This window comes from Ursus arctos, unplaced genomic scaffold (assembly GCF_023065955.2).
Source record: "Ursus arctos isolate Adak ecotype North America unplaced genomic scaffold, UrsArc2.0 scaffold_37, whole genome shotgun sequence".
NCBI classification, from domain to species: domain Eukaryota; kingdom Metazoa; phylum Chordata; class Mammalia; order Carnivora; family Ursidae; genus Ursus; species Ursus arctos.
Genome location: NW_026623053.1, coordinates 5,314,424 through 5,338,295, shown reverse-complemented (window position 1 = coordinate 5,338,295; position 23,872 = coordinate 5,314,424). Strand labels below are relative to the sequence as shown.

At 50.7% G+C, this 23,872-nt stretch overlaps 1 protein-coding gene across 1 annotated transcript in view; it reads right to left on the bottom strand.

Moving 5' to 3' along the window:
- Window positions 1-5,293: 5,293 nt before the first annotated feature.
- LOC125282282 (T cell receptor alpha chain MC.7.G5-like) overlaps window positions 5,294-23,872 on the bottom strand; it is a 263,076-nt gene continuing 244,497 nt past the window's right edge. The window contains exons 5-8 of the mRNA XM_057306403.1: window positions 8,945-9,199; window positions 7,403-7,447; window positions 6,502-6,609; window positions 5,294-5,820 (exon numbers count right to left, since the gene is read on the bottom strand). Coding sequence (XP_057162386.1) covers window positions 6,503-6,609; window positions 7,403-7,447; window positions 8,945-9,199 — 407 coding nt within the window. The 3' untranslated portion in view covers window positions 5,294-5,820; window position 6,502. The remainder of the gene's footprint in view (window positions 5,821-6,501; window positions 6,610-7,402; window positions 7,448-8,944; window positions 9,200-23,872) is intronic.

Below are 23,872 nucleotides of genomic sequence, written 5' to 3'. Positions count from 1 at the left end.
GACGGTCAGCGTGTGGGCTCACGGTCCCTTTCCCAGGTGTTTCCTTGAACATGTGTGCTTACTGAGCTTGGACACGCTTATCCCTCCGATGGCATCGAGAAGCTGGCGGGCTACGTTGTATTGTATCCACATGATGGATGAAAAATTAGGACTCCAATGTTGAACACTAGTGGGGGGCGGTTCTCCTGACTCCTCCCGAGGACTCGTCCCCCAAATCTGGTAACGGAAACGCCATCATGCAAATACAGTAATTGACACGTCTCTTTCATGCCTACATACTCACTGGACTGTTAGCTCCTTGAGGACAGAAACTGTATTTAATAGGAACAGTACTTTCTTGAGATCAAATTTACATACGCTAAAATGCACACGTCTTAGGTGTCCATTTTAACACATTTTGACCTGAGTATACGCCCACATAACCATCACTCAGAACAAGATACAGATAATTTCCACCACCCTGAAACTCCCCTCATGCCCTTTTCCAGTCGATCCTTTTACCCCAGAGGCATCCACTGTTGTCATTTCTATCACTGGTGATTCGTTTTGCCTCATCTTGAACTTCATCGATGTGGAGTCATACAGTTGGACAGAGACAGTCCCCAGAGCCTGGCACGGGGTCTGGCATGTGGCAGGAATGCAACGTGAAAGAAAGTCCTGGTTCTTAAACTACCCTACAAGAGAGAGCATTGATCTCATTGGGAAACTGAGGCTGTGGGCAGTTAGTGACCTGCCCAGGGCAACAAGGCCAGGGCAGGGGTAGACCCAGGCTCCCCATTCTGAATGCACAGCTCTCTCTAAGGCTCCCCCTAGCTCCCCCCCCCACCCCAGCGCTCTGTGAGCGAGCCTGATGACACCGGGCAGGTAGTGCCCCCTGCTGCTTGCAGGGCCTGACCCGGGGACCCACTTCCCTGTAAGGGAGGTGCTAGGATCACCCAAGCTCTGGAGCCCCGTGCAGAGCCTGGCAAAGGGCAGGGGCTCCGTTCGCGGAAGGAAAGTCACTTGCCCTTTTATTTTCCTCTGAAGGAGATTTTTCCAACTTTGGGGGGCTTTCCTTCCCCCAGAATAAACGGACTAAGGGGAAGAGGCCTTTTTGGTGGAGCGCTGCTGCCCCCAGCTGGGCGGCGCGGGACACTTCCACCGAGCGGGACGCGCCAACCCGGCGCGTTTTGCGCGTTTCGGGTTCTGGTCTCGGTTCTGTGGCTCCTTCCTTGGCGCTTGGCCTCCTGCCTCCCGGGCTACTGGTCTCCGAGAAGCAGAGGTCTCTCAGGGCCGTCTCCCGGCGCTTCGGCCTCGGCCTGGAGTGAGGGTCTTCCTCGGAGAACCAGCCAGCCCCAGCTGTGTGTGTGTGTGTGTGTGTGTGTGTTGGGGGGCACTTGGGGCCCCACACCTGGGGGAGGCTGGGCTGGACGGAAGCTTTGAGGGCCAGTATTTAGCGAATGTTTAAACAGGTGTGGTCAAGGTTTGATCCGAGGGCTCGGTTCGGAGGCGGGGCGGAGGCGGGGCGGCGGAGGCTTCTCTGCAGGGGGTTCGCAGCACCTCCCCCGCCTGCTGCTGGGTGCCTGCCAGCGCCCCCCCCCCCCAGCTCCCCGTCTTCCGGTCGCACCTGCGGTCGGTGGCGGTGTAACGGCCCAGCCAGCCTGGCCCAGGCACGTGGCCTGGGGCGATGCTATCTCTAACTCAGTATTTTTAACTCCCCTTTGCAGAGGATGTGGCTTCTGCGGGAGAGCTTCAAAGGGTGCCCCACTTGCCCTCGGGGCAACCATGACGTCATGGAAATGGGGAGGGGAGGCCCTAAGCCCCCAAACACCTGGCGGGAAGTGGGAGCCTTTTTCCACTTCCTGTCCTACTTCTGGCTACTGACTCAGTGTCTGACCTGTTTATTAATTTCAAAATACAGCCCTCCGTGTGATACTCGGAGGAAAGCTTACGCATGTGTGTGTCTGGGTGAAATGAGGTCTGGAAACCAGGTGGCCTTCCACAAAGTGCTCCCGGGTCAGGGCGCTTAACAGAGTGACCACACCCGGCCCCACCTGGCTGCTCCCCAGGCCCGCCCTCCGTCCAGGAAGTAGGCTGGGTCTTAATGTGGGGAAAGTGAGGCGGTCAGTAATGTGACCTTTGGCCCCTGACCTTGGAATGGTGGTGCAGTGACCCGAGTTCTGACTCCCTGGCGCCTGGAGTACCATCCTCCAGACTCTCTTGGATGATTGCCCGCCTGGGGGCTTCACTGGCCAATGGGCCATCACTCAGGTTTTGCTTTTCCTGATAGTTCTTGACAGGTCACTCTTAGCTCTTGGCAAAACAGTGAAATAGTGGCTCACCCAGCCAACTCCTCTCTTCATCTCCATTTTCCTTTCTCTTAGGCTCGCCCCACGGCCCCCACCAACTTGGCTTCCTTCCCGGTGCCTAATGGCACTGAGTACTTATTTGTTCCTTTGCTAGTTAAGTGTATATTAAGCATCTGTGGTGTGCCAGTCACGCGCTGGGTGTTGCAGACCCACGGATGAACAAGATACGCCGCCCATCCCGAGGAGTGCAGAGTCGAGTGGAATTTCCTGCCAAGATATTACCTGGTAACTAAGGTGATATCTGTTAAGGCTTTCCACGTGACCCAGGGGAACGGGATTTTAATGGGCAAACTGAGAAGACAAATAGTCCTTCAAGACTCAGATGGTTGCCTCTCCAATGGTGGCTCATAGCAGAGGGGGGTCACTCGGTTGGAGCTGAAGACCCCACCCCACTTCAGGGTGTTCCTGAAGCACATACTGGCTTAGCCCCCTTCTCTTGAGGGGACAGTGATTCCAGTTACATTAAGGGGGCAGGTCTCTGGGTGAAGTGTCAGAGAATCCTCTAGAATCTTAGAACTGGGGTCTTGAGAAGTCATTCGGTTCATTCTTTTGCCTCCAGGGCTGGCCTGTGCTTAAGCTCTTTGGGACAGGAGGGTATCTGTCCAGACAAATCCATTCTCCAACTGGCCTTGGTGACACATTCCTTAGTGGGACAGAGGCCTTGTCTCCTTGAGGCTGTCTCTGTTCTTGGGGCTTGGGGCTCTCCAGGGCTGGGCCTTTGTATGGATGTGATGGCTGTGTCTCCGGGTTTCCTCAGCAGCCTCTTCCTTCCAGGCTGAGTAGTGCCTGGGCCCTTACTGCCCTGAGGGGCTCTGCTGTAGTGACCCCAGGCCCAGTGCTGACCTCCTAGGGGGTATAGGAACCCTTTGTCTGGGCCTCCTCCTAAGCGTATTTTAATCCCCTCTGACACCCTAGGCGGGGCCTGGGGCGAGAAGTGAGAACAGAGTGGATGAAGATGAGTGGGGTCTCTGTATCACCCCCTCAGCACACCCACTTGCTCCTGGTCTGCCCTCTGACTCAGCTCTAATTGGCTTTAGGCTTAACCGCCTTAGACTTGACAGAATGTTCTTGCTGGGATCGAGGAGCCCTGCTTTGAGGTGGAAATGTCTCAGGGGGTGTGCCGACCCTGCTTTCCAGATGGCCTCCTACGTGCCTGAAGCCTTGTCACCCTTGGCTCAGGCCGGGCCCGGAAGGAGGAACCCTTGCTCCCTCCGTGGGTCTGGGCGGATCCCCAGCCACTGCCCATCACCTCATAGGCCCTTGGGTGGCCTTAGGGGTCCATGACTTCAGGGCCCTGACAACTGAGGACCCTGGGCTGGCGCAACTCCATAGGCTCCCCTGGCCTCCTCCCAGGTTCTTGGAGGGGTCTGTCTTTAGCCCCTTCACTGCCTCCCAGGGTTCTTGCTCCTGTCCCCTGCTGTAAGCCCCCACGTTCCCCTCAGCCTCAGCACCTTTGCCACCAACTCTCAGGAGCAGGGCTGCCTCCCCGCCACCCACACATCCCTTGCTTGGATCTTTTGTATACAGACCAAAGTGAATGACTATTTTAGAAGGAAAAAAAGATAAACTAATTTGCCTTAGGTTTTTAGCGGTTGATAAAGGCTTGCTCTATTAACCCTCCCAGGGGCATTTTCGTTTAAAGGGGGAGGAGAATGCTTTAATTAAAAGGAATTCCCAGTGGTGGGCTCTCTGGCGCTGTGTCAGATCCATGAGGAGGCGGTTTTCGGTTCTCCGCAGGTGGCAGAACCTCACCTTTGGGAAGGCGGTACCTGTCCTCTGTGTGTGAGAGGGACCCGCTCTGACAGGGTGTCCTCTGTGGCTGTCCCCTCTAGTGATCTTTAAAAGGACTTGCATATAGGCTACGGATGAGGGGGCTCAGTGAGAACGGAGGATTTCGTGGCTGCCCTCCTCCACAGAGGCCACAGAATCAGAGGTGCGTGGAGCTGGAGGCAGCCCCCTAGTCTTAGATGACATTTTACAGGCAGTGACCCTGGAGCTCATGGAAGGGAGGGACATGCTCAGGTCCCTTGTTGAGCTGGTGGCTCTATCCCCGTGAAAAGAACAGGCCTGAATTGTAGCTGGAGGGATTTGCATGTTTCTGGCTGATGCGGTCAGAGGCACACGCGTGAACCATAGAGGTGTCTGGGGATAGGACCCTCTCCTCCCGCTGGGACTTGTAAGCCCTGGGCTTGATAGCAATAATTGTGAGGAGCATGGCTGCATCTCCGAAGGGTGTTCCCATCAGTGTCCATGACCCCAGGAAAGGCACTCAGGCTCAGAAGAATACCAGGGGCCCCAGGGAGCCCCACCTCCTGTCCTCTAGGTAAGAGCATAAGACATCCACTGTCCTTGACAGAGTCCCTGAGCTTGAGGGGAGAGGATTCGTTTCTTACATCCAGGCGGGGGTGGGGAGAGTAGAAAGTCTGGCTAATCTTCACCCCCTTCCCCTGCTCTTAGACTGGGCACCCCAACCAGGCAGTGGAGTGGTGGGTGGTCCCCAGCCACGAATCTGTGAGGGCAATGCACGGTTTCAGTGGGAATCCAGTCTGAAAGGCAAGGCAAGGGAAACGGTCCCGGAGGGCAGGAGACAGTGGGTGGCATTTTGGGGATACTTGCTGTGTGGTCCCTGTCTGCCAGATTTCAACTGCCAGTCCTGATCGGTCATGGACATGGGCCTCCCGCTACGGGTGGCCCAGTGGTGTGGTGGGAACACGGAAGAGCAGGGACCTCAACTTTTAAGTGGGTTTGCCTGGCCCCCAGCACAGCCTTCTAAGTGGAATTTTCTTTAGAGGTTGTTCCAGGAAGAGGTTGACTTCAGCAGCTTGCTGAGTTAGGCTCCCCGGACGACATCGGGACAAACGCCTTGGTTTCTGCCCGGGCAGGGATCAACAGCAAGTCGAACGTGACCCGGACCAAACCCAGTCAAACAGGAGCACCGTCCCGGCTCTTCCAAATTGCCTTTAATGAAGCCACGGGTAGCAGAATACACAACGGGGCTCAGATACACAGCATAGCGGGGCCTCCGTAATCATTTGCCCACATCTTGCGGGGAAGGGTGGTACATATGCCTGTATGAACACTACTTAAAAAATACAAACTCTTCACAACGTTCTCCAGGAGCCAGAGCCCAAGAAGACCCACTGGGGATCCCTCATGGGGGGGGGTGCAAGAGGCAATCTCAGGGGAGGGGCAGGGCGTCCAGCAGCCCCCTGCCTTTGCTGGGAGTGCCTGACGGGTCACAGTGAGGGACCGAGGCGGTGGAGGCAGTGTTCGGCGGCTCTTCAGATCTTGATCACGAATATCTGGCGGCATCCGGTTGGTGTCCGTTGCCAGTGGGGCCCGAGAGGCCGAGAGGCCCAGAGAGCCTTCTCCTCCACGGGGGCTGAGAGTCTGCCTCTGCTTGAAGGGGGGAGGAGGCACGGTGGGGCGGCGGGAGCGAGGGAGTGCCAGGCCCGCTCACGGTCCTGGTGACCTGGGATGAGGAAGAACAGCGGTTAGGCCGGCTACCGAGGAGACAGACTCAGGACAGTTAGGGGTGTGGGTGGAGATGCCTCTATCTGTAGAGTTCTAGGAGCACAAGGACACTGGAGTTCTTGCTGATGGTGATGGAACAGGGTGCCCTTGTCAGTAGGGTGACCAGGGACACCGGGACAGAAGGATATGTCGATGCGGGCTGGGATTAGGGGATAATAGGAGACTAATATCTTCGCACCGTACTGGGCGCAGAGGACATGAGGAAAGGACCTGGGGGCCCCTCTAGGTTTTGCAGTGAAAGGAATACAATAGAAGGCGTGGGCATAAATGACTCTGGGTCCTGAGGTTTTCTTCTTTTTCCACTCGTTAGTGGGGGCCCTTGCTGGGACTTGGCCTCAACGTCTTTCTTTCCAAAAGGAGGAGAATAACAGCTGTTCTTCATACTTTGTAGGGGAGACATGGCTCAACCGAGGTGCCTCTTGTCACCTGAGGAGTCCTACCAATGTTCTAGGCCACTGTTATTAGCAATAGGAACCCCTCACTGGGAAAAGGGGAGGAGTTTGGTGGGCCCCACTTAAGGACCTAAAAGCAAGACCTTGGCGGGGGAGGTTTGCTTTCTGAGCCTGGGGACCTGCCCTGGGACCGTCACAGCCGCACTCCCCCCGAGATGCCCGCTCACCTCAGCGGGACCACAGGCGCAGTGTCATGAACAGGTCAAACCCGGCCACTTTCAGGAGGAGGACGCGCAGCCCGATCACCAGCAGGTTGCGGGTGTTTAGGTTCATATCTGCAAAGCCGAGAGGTTACTGGCATGTACCCTGGAGGTCCGCACAGCCCCCGTGACCCGCCCGTGGTTTCCCCAAAAGGGGACTGGGGGGGGTTAGCTCCTGGCCCACCTCTCCCTTTGAGCTTGGGTGCACATCCCTTCGTAAGCATATTTATGTATTCCTCCAGGGCCACCGGTATTCCGTGTCAAAGGAAAACACCCACTGCACTCGGTCCTTATTTTATGTCTGCATCCCTCAGGAGCGGGGATGGGCTGGGGCTCAGAACTCATTGTAATCCCTTGGGTCCGGGTCCCTGAGTGAGAAGGTGGTGCCTGGACCCCAAGAGGGACCATTCAATGAAAACGGCTCTGATGGAAATGGACGGGCCCAGGGCAGGCGGCCGGGAGTGGTGGGGATCCTGAGAGCCAAGACCCCTGCCTACGTGAATTCTGCTGCTTTTCTTGAAAGAAGGCAGAAGCCCAGCTACTGCTACAGAGGGAACAGGCCCTTGGCAGGAGCTGGGGAGCTCGGGGCTCCACATAAGCCAGTCGGAAATATCGCAGCTGGGCCACTGAGAAACTTGGTCCTCCAGAGCCCTAGGAGTGAGTCATGGGGTCTAGGGAAACTAGAGACTCAGCCTGAAAGTCCTTGGAGGGGGAAAGAACATTAGAGATGGTGAGAGGAGCCTGGGAATTCGAGAATGTTCCCGTTCTTCCTAACTTCATTCCAGATCCACATATCCCTTCCCACCTCTCCTATCTAGTCAGGGTGATTGTGGATACATCTCGAAGCGGGGATAGACCCCTCTCTTACCTGTTTCAAAGTTTTTCTTGATCAAAGTGGCATTACAGGAAAAGTCTAAAAGGAGAAACAAAGACATGTTCTTAGAGTTGCATGTGCTGACTCTCCCACATCAGACCTCCAAGGATTTGGGCGGATGAACCTCTGTCTACAGGCTTTCCGCGCTCTCTCCTGGAGAGATCTGGAGGCGACTTGTCGCCTGTGGACACCTGCTGGGAGAGCCACTGGCCCTGGCTTCTGGGTACCACTCCCTTCACTTCACAAACACTGGTCGTGCCAAGTACCTGTCACCCGACACAAGGCCACGAGGAACCCTCAGACACAGACCCTGCGCTTGGGTCTGGAGGCTGAAAGAGGCGGTAAGACACCACACAGCGACAAGTGCCATAAGGGGTATAGATGCTTTCCTTTGTCCCACAGAGTCTCCATCCCTGCACTCCAAATTTGTTCCTTTGCTGTCACCAACCCAGGCAATGGTGCTGTTGTTGACTCAGCAGCTTGGGCAGAAAATCCAGCCGCCTTCCTTGATCTCCTTTTTCCTTCGCACCCCTGCATAGTTCTTCCTTGGAATCTGAAATCGTGTTGGCCACTCAACTCCCCTGCCCCCCGTCCAGGCCTCCATCATCTGTCTGCGGCAACAGCTTCCTTTCTGCTTCTACTCTTGGCTCCTACAGTCCATTTTCCACGCAGCACTTGGAGTGCTCTTTTACAGAAATAATTGGATGTCATTCTCCTACTTAAAACCAATCGATAGCTTCTCATTGTACTTAGGAGAGTGGCTGCGCTCTCATGACCTAGGGGGCCTGTGACGTGGCCCTTCCCTACTTGGTCCGTCTCCCGTGCTGCTGCTGTTCCCCTTCCTCGCCGTGCCCCCGTGTCAGGCCTCCACAGCCCCCCCCTCTACCCTCGGCACGGCCGCTCCCTTCTTAGCCTTTAACGCTCATCTCACCTAGAATTTCCCCGGAGAGCCCTTCCCGGACTCTCTGTCCCCAAGTTGGCTGTTTCCTCCACCCCCACGTTACAGCACGTGTTCCAATCTGAAGTTCTCTAGATTCCCGCTTGCTGATGGATGGCTTCCTCAGGGCAGACCCTCACTGGACTTATTTACTCCTGCAGTCCAGCACCTGGCACCTTGTAGATGCACGGTCCATGTTTGTTGAGTGAATGAACGACTGGGTGAGGTTGGATCTTTGGCAGAGACACAGAACCAAGGGGAGGTATCTCGGAGAAAGGCATCAGACGGGGGCCTTGCAGAGCAGTGAGGGGCAAAGAGCCTGAGCAGAGGCAGGGAGGCAGACCTCGGGCCAGCTGAGAAGCCAGTGGCCTTCCCGCCACCTTCTCCCCATCCTCTCTTTGCCTAGGACGTGCTGCGACCCGCCAGGATGGAGCTCACTGGTGCTCGGTAACAAGAGCGGAGGGGCTTTGCTGACAATGGATGAGGCGGAGACCACCCATCCGAACAGCTTTTAGGTGCCATCCCCCCGAGCTCCGGGAAGAACCAGGTGTCCCAGGGTGGGGAGACTCAGCTGGCACAGGCACCGAGGCTGCACTCACCTGAGCTGGAGTAGAATTCCTCGTTGAAGGTACTGTTGCATTTAAACTCCGTGCTGTTGCTCCAGGCCAGGACCCCGTTGCTCTTGGAATCCATCACCCTCATGTCCAGCACAGTTGTGTTCGACCTGATCACTGTGCCCTCCTGGGATTGTGGCTCGTTGAATTGAGAATCAAAATCGGTGAACAGGCAGACAGAGGTCTTACTGGATTTAGGGCTTTTCAGCTGGTACACAGCGGGATCAGGGTCCGTGATATCTGTGGGCCCAAAGAACCCAGGTTAGGGGATGCTCATTTCCCTCCTTGCCCCAACCCAGGTCTGAGTCCAGATGCCAGTGATGGGCAAGAGCAGGGCTCTGTGGGGCTGGCAAGTCACATTCGCAGGCTTTAGGTGGGAAAGAACATTCTAGAAACCTGTTGCTCTAAGTGGACTGGAAGTCAGGGCCAGGCATAAGCCACGAGTCCTGGCCAAGAGGCCAGCTCTCAGTGAAGGCTCTCTGCCTGACCCTGCCTGCCATTCAAGGAAACCAGAAACTCAGGCCCTGTAATGATCCTGTCCATTCTCTTACTTTATAGCAACTTCTGCAAAAGCACAGCGGGACTGCTGTGCAATAACATCGCTCTGGTGGGACAAGGCAAGCCTAGAAGAGAAGCCCAGCAAAGCAGACCATCCGTCTTGGAATCAGGGGTGGCCCCCCCCAATTAGGCTGGGTATTGACAGGAATTGGAGGTTTCTTATCGGCTGGCACTAAGTTGGAAGACCAGTCATATCACCAGGAGATTTCTCATTGATAAAAGTTCTAGATGATAAGTCAGAACACCTGCATCCCGGTCCTGGTTTTACCACTCATTAGATACAAGGCCTTGAGCAAGTCACCTCAGCCCCCGAAGGGTCGGGAGTTTCATCTGTAAAATGGAGATATTGCCGCCTCCGCCTTCGTAACCAGGCTATTCTGAAAATCAAAGGGGGAGTTTCTCTCTATAAAATGATGTGTAACAAACTATAAAGTACGGAATAAGTGAGAGCTCTTGAGGATACCAGGATATCGCCATGATAATGTGCTACCAAGTGTTACACAGTCCGTTTCTACTCTTCAGCCCCAGGAAGCAGGGGCTGCTGGAGGCTTCTCCTTAGTGGTGAGAATCATTCTTCAGTATTTCTGTAGGATTTTGCGTTTTTAATGTAACTCTCATTGTTTATTCTTTCAGACCTCCTGCCTTTAGAAGAGGAAACAGAGGGTTGCTGGGAGGGTTAACACATTGGGGCCACCCAGAGAGTTTACAGCAGGGTTGGGACTAGAGTTTCCTGCCCCTGTGGTTCTCTGCTCCCACAGCTCCCCACCCTGCATGCAAGGTTTTTCAGACCAGGGGTACACCCCACTTGTGAGGCCAGCCAGGGTGGCCTCGGCAATGCGGACTTCCAGCTGGACCTGAAACTAGGGACATCCGCCTTTGGCATGGCCTTGGGTTGCTGAGTCAAGGCATGCCAAGGGTGTCAAGTCAAGGGTGTGGGGCTGTCCCTGGAGCAGCAGAACAGGGGTGGGTCCATGGTCCCATGTGAGGGACATCCAAAGCTCTGGCCCTGAGGGATTCTGCCTGTTCCTCTCCAATGTCCCCGTTTCTGGGGGAGGGGAGGGTCTGACATCACTGTGGGTTAAGACCCTAGGGCATACATCTTTTATAGGGAGGGGAGAGGCGGGAAGCCATTATGTGCCATCAACATACTCCAACGGGTTTGTTAGTCCTCAGTGGGAGTCACCAGTGGGACTGGGAAGGGGGATGTGGAAGGGTATGGAGGTGCTGAGAGAATGCGGCCTTGAGGAGAAGGCAGAGGGTAAGGTGCCACCAGCGCAGTTTGGGCTTGGGGGGGAGAAGGGGTTGCGGTGGGGGCCCGATGGCCAACTCTGAGTCCTGGTTAAACACTCACTCAAGTCCTCGAGCCAGTTAGTGTCAGGCTGGAGAAGATCTAGACCACACTGTCCAATGTGATAGTCTTCAGCTACATGTGGCTATTTAAGTTAAAACGAACCCCAAGGAAAGCAAATTAAAATTCAATTAAAAATTAAAACTTCATTTTAAGAGCGTCGTACCTGCCATATTGGACAGTGCAGGTCCAATGGAGATATTGGTATCTCCACTGGAGATAACACACTTGATAACACACTTCCATTGTCCCGGAAAGTTCTCTTGGACAGCATCGGTCTGGAGAGAGCTATGCCACAGAACATGAGATTTTTGAGGAAATGTACTGAGGGCTGATTGTGGGCCTTAAAAGCCATCTTTAAGTCTGTGTGTGGGGAGGGCGATCCCATCGGGGACAGGCCAATTTTTGCTTCAACTTCACTAGCGAGAGATCAACATGAAATAGAGATCAATGAAGTCAGAAGACTCGAGGTGATTCTCGCTGCTCTCAAGTCTTGTTTTTATCAAGACTTCATTCGTTTGGGGCTTCCCTAGCTGCATTTTTGCTGTTGTTTCTCCTGTCCAGCCTCCTTACCTCTGATTTTCTCTCTTGCTCCCCTGCTCTCCCCGCCCCATCTATCCCCCCATTCTCTTTTTCGAGCTCATCCTCCAAAGTACTTGTCTAAAACCTAGAGCTGATTGCATCAGTTTTCATTCAGAATAATTTGGGGACTCCCTTAGTGCCCCTAGAATAACGCTCAAATTTCCTGGCATGACATTCAGGGGCTGCCATGATCTGGAGAGCTTGAATTTTTTCTCTCAAGTCCTTTATGTGCCCTAGACGAGGAGACCTGGCCCTGAGAAGTCTTCGTGTTGGCATGCTGGAGCGCAAGTTCCATGACAGCAGAGGCCCTCTCTGGTTTACTGCCGTATCTCTAGTGTCTGCATATAGGAGGCACTCAAGAAACAACTGCTGGATAAACAAATGGCCTAATAACCATCAGATTTGCAGAATTCCTGCTTATCAGAACTTCTTGGTAAAACAAGCTGGGTACTTATCCTTAAACTTGATTTTTTTTTTTTGTAGCCCCTTTTACTTCCACTTCCATGTACCTCTAGTGTAACCTTCTCTTTTTGTCTGACGACAAGAAACGAGCCACTTTGAATTTGGAGGCCTTGAGGGGTCCGTCTGCCAGACCCTGGGAGGAGAGGCATTCTATTCCACGCTAGCAGCACACATCCCACCCCGGATGACATCTCAGAAGTTGGCCTCAGCAAGACTGGATCAAGTTTTCAATGCGGAAGTTCAGCTGTGCTAGATCCTAACCCCTCATTTTAATTCAAAGCTGACCACAGAGGCACATGTCCAAATGCTCTAGTGCTCCGCGTGCGTCGGGGCACAACAGTGATTGAAGGCTTCCTTCCCATGAAATCTGTGCTTTGTAGTTAGGTACTAAGAACCCAGAAGTGCTCCCACTTAGCAACCATGACTCTGGGTCCCACTGAGCCTCTGGTGAACATCGGAAGCAGTGAGCCTGGGCGGACTTACCAGGAGTTACGGAAACTCTGGTTCCCTTGCCAAATTTCAACTGAGAGGCAACACCTTCATGCCACCCCTGAAATCTCCACTACAGAAACCCTTAGTTTTCTCCCCCTCTGAGAGATGGGGCAACCTACCTCGTAGAGCCCACCGAAGAAGGAGAGGGGAGGTCCCTAGGACATGGGGCGTCCACGGAAGGAGCTGGCCCCCTCTCACGTTCACATCGGGTCTACATTTCTAAATTGGATCCCTGGTTTCCCAGTGGCTGGCCTTGGCCCTAATTGTATTCTCTTGAAGGCTCTAGAATTCCTTTTCTCTAATGTCTAAAAAAACATTTTATTTGCTTTTCCCTGCATCCAATTTATTATCAGATGTGTTTACTTAGGCCAAAATGCACATGCCTGGTTCACACCCAAGATCATTCCTTCTTTCTTATTGTTCCTTATGCCTGAAAGTCCCCTTCTCTCCAATCTTTGCCCATAGAGATCTTACCTATCCTTCAGGCCCAGTGTACCCTTTCTACTGCATAAAACCATATCTGTCTAGGCCGCAAACTTATTCCTCTGAATCTCTATTGTGCCTATTGATGTCATCAATTTATAATACTAAAATAGTTTCCAGCTTGCTAAATTTGCAATAGTTATGTCCCTTTAGCTAGTTTTTATCCAATTTGGGAATAGGTCAGTCATCTATCTTAGACTTCTTTGCAGCCTAACATTTTTTAGAGTGATGGCCACATAGAAGGCATTAGAAAATATCCATTGAACAATTAAAGTCAAATTTTAATGTGTCTGACCTAGAGAAACACAGATTTTCAAAATTGATAGTGATGCGTTTTCCTTTCACAGAGGCCTCTGTAAGACAATTCATTGTAACACCCACAGTTAGCCTCACCATACGAAGACTGATATCCCCAAGGAAAGGAATAGAGACACTCCCTGGCCCATGGGATTGCAAATGGTGCCACCTGGGATGACTCACCAGCTATTACAGACACTTGGGTTCCTGTTCCAAATGTGAGTTTGCCCACAGTTCCTCCAGTATTCACACTGCAAGTGACACCATTGCAGAAACTCACTAAACTCACTAAATCTCCCTCCTGCTCCAGTAGGAGAAGTACTGGTCTCCTCCAGGGGACCAGAGAATCACGCTTTCTAGAGTTAGGTCTTCTGCTCTTTTGTGTTGAGAATATGGTTGTTCATCCATTTCCCTCCTGCCCTAGCCTGCGGTAGTAGCCTGGGTTAGAGGCTGTGATTTCAATAAACCAAGAATTCCGTAGAGCACAACCCCTGTTCAGGGCAACAGGAGCTTGGATCTTCTCGTGGAGGTGCCAGGACGACGTGCTTATCCCTTGCTGCATGATTCCTAAAGTCTCAGTCTAAAGATGTTTCCCGAGCTCTGAGTGCTGGATGGAGAATTTTCTGGGGATGGGTGGAAAGAACCATTTGGGATCCTACAGAAGAAAATACCTGGGCTCAATTTAGCATCCTGGATGGAGTAGACTTAATTGCCAATGTCGCCCCTCGCCCCACTTTACTTACTTGCCTGGACACTCAGTCTGGTCCCTGCTCCAAAGATTAGCACAGTACTCTGCTGTATCCCCACCGCAGCTAAGGCCTTTGTAATATCCTTCTTGACCTTAATCTACTGGAACCCACCAGGCTCTGAAAGCACCATCCTAAAAGTCTCCCGGGGTCTTCGTTTCTTAGATGTTCTATTTCCCAGGGAAGCTCTTCCCCTTCCCCTTTACGATAATGTAAACCTTTTATAGCAAGGCCTTGATGAAGATGGGGACAATAATAATGATAATGAAATTATTATTAGAAAGGCTACCATTTATTAATGACTTGCCTATCTGCTGGGCATTGTCTTATAGTGTTATGATGTGGTTCTTGGCATTTTGCTATTGAGGAAGTAGAGACTTTCTTAGTTAGAGACAGTAGAGCCAGAATTTTCCCCAGATCTGCCAGCCTCTCAAGTTTGCTATGAACCCCATACCCTCCTGCCTCTGTGCCTTGATACGTCACATCATATAATTGCCATTCAGATAGGGGTCGGGGTCATTTTTACCCTGGGAGAGGTTCAAAACTCTACTAAACTCCAGAAAGGAAGATTCTGGGAGCAGGTGTCCCCATACTGTGTCATTAGCCGAAACAAGGAGTGCCGCTGCTACCTGAGGCAACAGGCAATAAGAGAGAATTTGGGTTTGCCTTTAAGTCATTCCTTTCCCCCAAGGGCACGTCGCTAATTTCCTGAATGTTCAGATTATCTGGTGCTGATATTATCGGCTTCGCTTGAGAGCACTGAGTACCTGGAACTCTTTTTATGTTTCCGTAAATTATTCTGCTCAGGCTTTCATTTACTCAATTGGCCCTTGGCACTTCTGTCTTTAATATGAGAAATGGGAACATTTTAAGTCACCGAGAGAGCTCGTAGGAAATGGAAAACAAGTGTTTAATATTCCCTCGGGTTTGCCATACATCACCGCCTGTTTTCTCATAGACAAGCCGACAGGTACTTTTGCCCTGGACACGTTCGTGGTCATACTCACGCGGGTGCACAGCCAGCCTGGTCCCGGCTCCAAAGGTCAGCTGACCGTAGCTACCAGACAACACACCACAGCGAGGTGCTTTACAAGAACTCGAACTCGGGTGGGGTGAGCCTTCTGGGGGCAGCGACATCTCCTGTCCCTGTGCTAGACTCCTCCAAATCAGTTTCTCTCACACAGGAGAAAGATCTGGCCCACCGAGTCCCAGTTCCTCAGCTTTCAGTGGAATAAGCCCACAGACCTTTCCTTCACAGCCAGCCTTGGGCTGGTCTGGCCTTCCTGGAGAGCAGACACCCTTTCTGGGTTCCAGACTGAAAGTGAAGGAGGAAAATTGGAAGAGTCTGAAGAAGAGCCAGGAATTGATTGGGAAATGAATCTCGATGGGGGAATTCAGAGCCCTGGCAACAGATGGCAGGTCTAGGGGAGGACGAAATGCTGGAATGCAGGCCCATACAAGGCTCTTTTAGAAAGTGGTTCTGCTATTCCTTGAGGGCAGAGAAAGAGAGAGGCTAACATTGCCATGAGATAGTCACATAAAAGGCACAGTGAGGACTGCTTCACTCTGATGGTTGTGAGAATCAGGAGTGAGTTATATACAGGGTCCCAGAATCTTTTTCTCCAGAGGTCTCCAAGATTTTAGGGTTGACATCCATACGGGGAAAAAAAAATCTCCGAAGTTTGAGAGTGGTTTAGACCAGTACTTCTTGGTGAGAGTTTCACAGAACTCTAGTCCTAAATTTTTCTACAAAAAGGAATCTAAGCTCAAATTAGTTTGGAAAGTGCTGTTATACTGTATACTGACAAGGCATATTAGCTAATTTTAAAGGCTCTGAGAAGTCCCGCAGTAAAGAAATCCAGAGCTTCTCAAACTTATTTGATCTAGTAATCTTTTTTTCTTAAAACACTATTAAGATCTGTGGAATGTGTGTGGGTTTATATATAAATGTAAATATATTCCTTAGAAGTCCCTTTTCTAGTTCCAAGAATTTAAAACTCCATCCAAATTTTAGCCTAATTTTAATCCTTCAGTTTTCTGGGTTCCGAATCTGTTCTCTTGCCTACTCCTGTGGACACGATTAGGGGTCGCATTGATTCTGATTATTTCTTTCTAATTATCACAAAACAGCTTCATTCTATTCGGGGAATTGCTGAACATGTAGTCAGCTGTAGAGTGAATTCTCCTGCCACTACCAGAAATAGCTGGAGGCTGGGTACAGATGAAATCAACATGCAGGAACCACAACGCTTCAACACTTTGCAAGGTTTACCTTCTACAAACAATGGCAACTTTAAAACCTTTTCCAAATGTGAATTTCTCAGTCTTCCTTCCACCCACCTTCCTCCACTCCTTGGAGCTCTGTACTTCAAAGAAGATTCTGGTCCTAACGAGAAAAGTTTCCTGGGTGGTCTCTCAAGTGGAGACATAGACTTCCTATATTTATCAGCAGATGTTTTCCTTTTTCCTGTTAAAACCCATTTGTGCTTCTTCCGTATCACAGGCATTATAGTTTTTACATGCGTCTGAAATCTGGTTCCTGAGAAATATGGTGGGTTCCAGGCTTTCCAAATGCAGCCTGAACAGACGCATGGGAGGGAAGAGGCTTTGCTAACGCACCCAAATGAACAAGTAAAGACGGAGGAAGTTTTCCCCAGAGAGAAGGGCTTTCTCTCACCAGGTGCAGTTGGATGGATTCTCTAATCTCCCGTTTCCAAGTCTTTGACAACGCTTTCTATTGGGGAATACTGGCCACTGTCTAAAGGAACATGTTTTGAACAGTTACTTCTCCTGCACTCAGGCCTTCCTGACTCCCCTAGCCAGAAGGCATGTTTTCAACAATCCTGTTTGGTGACACTTCTGTGCCAGGCCTGGGGCTGGGCTGTGGAGGTGTAAGGATGAAGGAGAGAGGGTCCTGGCCTCACCGAGCTTACGGTGCAGTGCAGGATGCTTGGAAGTACTAGGCAGCTAAGACAGGAGGCTGGCCATGCCTTCCTCTCTGTTCGCATTGCAACCTGTATGGATCTCCTCTACGACATGCTGGTGACCCCGTCCGAATTGTCTGCTTACACACGTGTTTACCGGCTGGGAGATTCTGGACGGCAGAGACTCCGCCATCTTTCCTCCTTCTCTCCCATCTAGCATAGTGCTTAGAGTGTAATAGTTGCTTAGTAAATATTTGTTGAATAGAAAAGACTTCTAAATATTTTAATTCATGTTTGATGCAGTCCTGCTCCCTTTGACCAGGACTAGTTCATTTCTCTTTTAAATTCTGTATGGTTCTATTTTCTAAGGTTTTTATTGTTTTTATTGCATGATTTAGGCTTTAAGCCCCTCCTCTACCTCGCAGTTAGAGACGGAGTTTTGTGAGAGTGTGTCCAATGGCCAGTGTCTTTGGGAAGTTTAATTTCCCACCTTTCATGAAAACTTGATGATAACAAAAATATATTTTTTGGCATAATCAGTCATAGTTTGTTTTCTGATAAAGATCTTTTGTCTCAAAAGAATCTAGAAACAGCAAAAGAGTCTGTCTCAGTAATGATGAAAAGCCAATCCCCATGGGCAATTTCTAGCATTAGAAAAGAAACCGCTATTGAGCCAGTGGCTGAAAATTAAAATTTCAAAACATTCAAGCCTCATGAAGAAACATGAGAAATGGGCTCAGGAAGTGCAGACTCGTCATCCAAGAAAGCAGAGTAGGGACTTTCCGTCTTGGCTAGAGTCTCGGGGCGGGCACTTACGTGGATGCGCTTGGAGTCTTGTTCCACTCCCCAAAGTGAGCGCTCTGCCACCGGTCCACGCCGTGGTAGGGTCTGGTACAAATACGTGCCCTCTGCCACCGGGTGGCTGTCCGCTCCCCTCACAGGCTTCCAGCATTCCCTCTTGGAATCGGAGCTTTTAAACAGCCTGTTTCAGGGGTGCCTGGGTGGCTCACTCAGCTGAGAGTCCGCCTCTTGATTTTAGCTCAGGTCAGGATCTCAGGGTGGTGGGATCGAGCCCCGCTGAGCGTGGAGTCTGCTTGGGGTTCTCCTTCTCCCTCTGCCCCTCCCCCCATGCCCACTCACTCTCTCTCTCTCCCCTCTCTTTCTCTAAATAAATAAATACATAAAACCTCGAAAAGATTAAACAGTCTGTTCCATGGTTTTGAGGATCAATTTCTCTTTCCGTGTCACTTCATTCCCAAAAAAGAGCGCTAGGTTTCTACTTCCCTCCCCGCCATCCCTGCATCCTGCCAACCCAATTCAATGACTTTACTGATCTCTTCAGAAGTGCCGAGCCCTGGCATCAGGGCTGCCATGATCACCACGGCAAGAAGGCTCAGGATGGACACACTGAAGACCAAATAGTGGCCTCCGAGGTCTGGGGTCTTCCTTCTCAGAGTGGGAGGGGTGGCGCTGGCAGAGAGTGGCGTGGATAACAAGAAGACAGTAGTCAAATAGAAGAGTCAAGCTCCACTCTAACTCTCTCATTCCTAGCTGTGCGATCTTGGGCACATTACTTACGGGAAGCCTCTGTTTCCTTCTCTGTAAAGTGGGCCTGATGCCAGCTACCTAACAGCAGGATGGAAGTGAACATTGAATGAGAACTTCGTGAAGGACAGAGAGTAGTCACTGGTACATGTCAGGCTTCAGTCAATAGTAGCTAATGACGTAATGATTCAACAACGCTTTACACTAAGGGCAAGACATGAGGCTTCTTGCAGCTCGAGGAGACCCATCCCTCCCCCATACCCCCCTCCAGCACCCCTGGGTGCCCCCACCCTGGCTGGGGGCATAGGTATTTCATGGATCCAGGGGGAGGTGTGAGAGAGAGTCTCAGCCATTGGGGTGAAGGGCAGGGTAGACCCCTTCGCTGCCAAGGAGAAAGTTCAGCTTCCAAAACTGAACCAAGAGTGAATTGTTTTTTTTCTCAAAACTTGAGGATCTGTCTTCTGAAAGCACCGGGCAAAACCCTTATTCAGCAGAGCCTCAACCATTTCATTAGACCCAACACCCTGATCACTTACTCCCGGACAACCAAGGATTCTTAACGACGGAGCAGACAGCATCACAAGCTCTCATTATTACCGTGTCCTTCCATAATCTATTCCTGTCTACAAAACTTCCCTTATCGGAATGATAATTTCTATAATACTCACGGGGGTGAACAACAAGCCTGGTCCCTCTTCCAAATGTAGGTCTGTAGTTTCCTCCTGATACACACAGTGAGGAAACCCTTTGATAAAACCTGTTTTATGGGACCACCCTCTACCGACTGCCCCAGTGGTGTTGGGGCAACAGTCCGGGGAAAACCCACTGGTGGAAGCTCTGAGAGTTGCAGGAAATCTCCCATGGGTGCACCCCCCCAGTGTTGGAGCCAAGGAGAGGGGTGGGGGACGGGAGTCGGTGGTGGGGGCTGGAGAATGCCTCACCCTCCTTTATCCAGGAGAACACCCCCACTCCTGTCAGCAGAGAAGGGGGGAGCGACTTCTCAGGACCACCACCACCCTGGCTGCTTTGCCAGCACGAACGGTCTGATCCCATCCCTCTTTTGTCAGATACAAGGGGCTTCGGAAAGGCTCCGAGGCTGGAGGGCCAGGGGGTTTGATGCTTTGTCGCGCTGAAGCCTGTCTACCTCCTTTTCCTGAAATGCTCCTGTTCTGTCTTCCCCCTTCCTTAGCTCTTCAGAGCTACCTGTTCCTAGGCTTCTTCCTGTGCGATGCCCAGGGGTTTGGTCCCTGCATTTGCCTGGTTCTAGGACAGACTCCAAGCAGGATCCAGGCCCTTCCAGGGACTGGGGCTTTTCTCCTTCCCTCTTCACCACCTGGAAGTAAGCCAAAGCATCCAAGGCTCAATTCCCTTTTCTTTTCTTTTCTTTTCTTTTTTCTTTTCTCTCCTTCCTTCCTTCCTTCCTTCCTTCCTTTTTCTTTCTTTCTTCTTTCTTTCTTCTCTATGTGCAATGTGGGGTTTGAACTCATGACCCTCGGAGTAAGAATTGCATGCTCTACAGACTGAGCCAGCCAGGAGCCCCTGATTCCTTTATTTCTAATGACCTTGATTCAGTGGGGCCTGGCTTTTATGAAAACAGAGGACAGAGAAAAAAAAACACACATAAGAATTTCCATACAATCTTTGAAAGATGGGAGAACCAGGGACCATGCTCCCTACTTCAGAGATGTGAAAACTAAGCTCCCAGAAGGCATGGCTTGGGCCAAGGTCCTGAACTGAGGCGGGAGCTCGGCCCTCAGCTCCTGGCTGGCGTGTGCTGCCCGTCCTCGGCTTCCCGCACTCTGGGCTTGAGGACCGTGTTAGCAAAGAGCTGTGCGGCTCTGCTGAGCTCAGGGGTAGGAGTGAGGGGCTGGGGCCTTGCCCCTCCCCTGCACTGCCTGTCCAGCGTGGCCCGGGACAGACGCTTGGACCCTGGGCCTCTGGATTCCCCTACAACAAGGGCAAGATGTCCCCAAGGGCACTTCCAGCTCTCATTGTCAGTGGGTCTTTGTTCAATTTGAAATACAGCCTCAGGCAAGAGCAGGGCAGACTTTCTCTGAGGCTGGGAGCATGGTCAGTGGAGATGCTGAGAGAAGCGGAGGGCCAAAGAAACAAGGGACAGGCAAAGCTTTGGGACAGTGACTGTCTAAGAATCTTAGGTGTGGCATTGATGAATGACATCATGTGTCTTCCCGCCCCCGCCCCCCGCCCGCCAGAAGAAGTTGTCCAGCCCTGGGGTAGGCACAGTGATTGGGGGTGGCTCGAAGAGGGTCATTCGTACAGGAGGGCCCCAGCTCACTTACTTGGTGTGACCATCACTTGGGTCCCCTTCCCAAAAGTGAGTCTGTTGTTCCCATAGTCGCACTCTGGGTAAGTGCATTACAAAAAGGTCCTGGGGTTGTGCACCCTCTCATGGAGGACATACAGCCTTCTCTGGAGCGCTACAGGCTGGGCCCCGGGAAAGGTTTTCCCTGCGGTGCCAGCTCTGAGCCTACCTAACGGGTTTCGCAGCAGCTGTTGAGAAACACAGCCTCTAGCTATTTCTTCTTTGGGAAAAACAAAGCCTTCACAAAAGTTTGTGAAAAACCTGCCTCCTACCAGGCCGGTGGGTGTACTTCTAAAGATACCAGGCCAGGGCTGGGGGGAGGAGGAGCATTTTCTCACCTCAGCTGCCACGACTGAGAAGAAGGTACCAGTTTTTGGGGGGACATAGGCAAAAATGTACTTTTCACTTTGCCAGAAAGAGCAGGAGCAAGGGCATTTCCAGCACGCCGTGCTGGGGCACTGCTGAAACCATGCCTAGGCGGGACTCAGTCACCTCTTCCTCTCCGGGGCTGAGCGAGAGTCCTGGTGACTCACGCCTGACTCATTGCCGTTTCTGTCCTCACCTCACTCAAGGATTCTGCCAAGGGGGGGCCTTCTGTCCTCAAGAAAGTCAAACATCTCAGCAGATAACAGACATAAATCCTTTTCCAGAAACACACAGGTGGAATCATGCTCGGTCTCTATCAGGGAATGTGGATGGACCCTTGTCACCGCTGTCCTGTCCCCAGCCAGCGGGGTCCCTGCCAGGCCCCAGGCTGTGTGCATGACCAGTTGCAGCAGCCATCTTGGCACACTCACGTCTGCATCGTTATTGGACTTTTAATATGTAAGTGTTGTTTCTCTGATGAGACCGGAAGTTCTAGAGAGCAGGGGCCATGCTTATGCTTCTTTTTTTGTTTCTTTCCTTTTTTAAAACCAACTGTGGTCCCTGGCTTATTGATGACACCCAGTAATCATTCAGTGAGTTGAACTGATTTTTACTGGGGATGATTATTGGGACAAGGAGGCCAATTCTGGGAGAGGTTAAAAGCTAAGTATACTCTGGGTAAATGTGAGCTTCAAAATCTAAGTACTTAGGCCGGAAAAAATCAAGCAAGCATTTCTAAGACGGATAATAGGAGGCAGTATAAAACCCCAGACATTGTGAGGTTCGTACTGACTCTCAGCAGACAAGGGACAACTGAATGAACAAGCAAGTTACTTGATTCCCTAGGAAATTCCAACATTTTTCTCTTGATATCTCGACACTGATTCTCCTTAAAGGGTAAAAAAAATAACATGGCGGAAAATATATATTCTGAGCTAGCAGCATTGTTATGACCAATAATAACAAAACAGTAATGGTGGTAATATTGATATTCCATTACAGACCATGCTAAATGCTACATGTAAAAATGTAAACCCAATATTGGAGGTGGGTTTACACATTTCTGGAGATCTGACTTACTTGGGCTGATCAAAAGTTGGGTGCCAGTTCCAAATACGAGCTTCTGATAGCCTGTGTTCACACTCTGACATAACGCCATACAAAATGGTACCTGTAACTGAACCCTAGTCTGGGATTCCTATGTCACACAGAGATCAGGTACCAAGCGTGTTCCTGCATCTGTGTGCATGCACCAAAGTGGGAGGAGGCGTATAATTTTACTATTTAACCTTCGTTTTCCTAAGACCAGTGGAAGATAACAAGAAATAAGGCAGAACCCAATAGGAGATCCTGCTTCATATGCAGTAGATTATATAAAAATGTCATAAAAAAAAGTCATGAAAATTCAGGTCGAAAAAGTCATTCATATAATTACAGACTTCCAGTTCTAGCCAGGACCTACGGTAGTTTTATCCACCCACACTTACTAAGTGTTCAGGACATGCTTCTTGCATTAAGGATGCTTATGGATAATAATGCAACGCTATCGTTGCTAACTTATCTTCTTATTTAAATAGACAAAACCACGCCCGCCCCCTCAAATAAAGCAATGAAAACAGAGGTTCCTCAACTGTAATCCAAATCAAGATATTTCATAGAACTTACTTGCTTTAACAAATAGTCTTGTTCCTGTCCCAATTTTGAAGCCCGCAGTGTTTCCCCACAGTGATTTGTGCTATGACAAAATGGGCCATTTCCTTCTCCTTCCATGTTTATACCACAGCTTGGGGAGCAGGCCCAGGACGCCTATGGGAAGGTGCTAATAATAAGGAACACTGTTTTTTATACTTCCCCAGTAAAACCCATTTGTTTTTTTTTCCTGTGTTGAACATATCTCACACCTCCTACCAGTTTCACCAAATACTAGTCATTATTCTATGAAATCCAGGGACCAGAATCCCCAGGCTTTAGTCCCAGCCCTATTTTTCACTGACTTTATGATGTTGGACAATTTAACCAACCTCCCTGAGTCTTAATGTCCTTATTAGAAAAATAAAGAGCTCTGAATTAGATGATATCTAAGCTCCCTTTCAGAGCTGAAGTTCTGTGGTCCAGCAACATCCAAAGTGCCCTTAATGTTGCATTTTCTATAACTCACACCTATGTCAGGCACTTGCAGATCAGCCACACAGGTGACTGGTCTACCCGGGGAAAATACAACATATAGCGAGACAAAGGAAGACTCTGGACGAGGGAGTGGTTGCTGCCAGCTCCTCTGTCTTCATGGGGGTAAATGCTCCCAGTAGCCCTTGTACTTTTTGTCTCTTTATGAAAAGGGGAAGAGAATCCTTTGGACATTTAGGGCATTCAAATCAAGAGCTCCCAAAGCTCCATGTCAAAGTCATGGCAATATTTAAGAATAGAAAAGATAAATTCCATGTTTTTCCTTACTGTGATTGGCATTGTCTCTCATTTCTAAGTAAACCCTGGCGCTGGGTCTATGACAGAGTGTGGTAGAAAGAGCAAGGCTTTGAGATCAGGCAGATGGACCCTGGTGTGAATCTAGACTTTTCTACTCACTAACACTGGGATCTTGGGTGATTACTTTTCTGGGCCTCAGTTTCCTCTTCTATAAAATAGGGATACTGCCCCTGCCCCATAGAATTGTCTGAGGATAAACAATACCATATGTCACGTACCTAGCGTCGCATCCACACATCCTAGGCACTGAGAAGGTGGTTAACCCTTTCTATGCTGTTAGATGATTGATTAACAAGGTTATTTTCT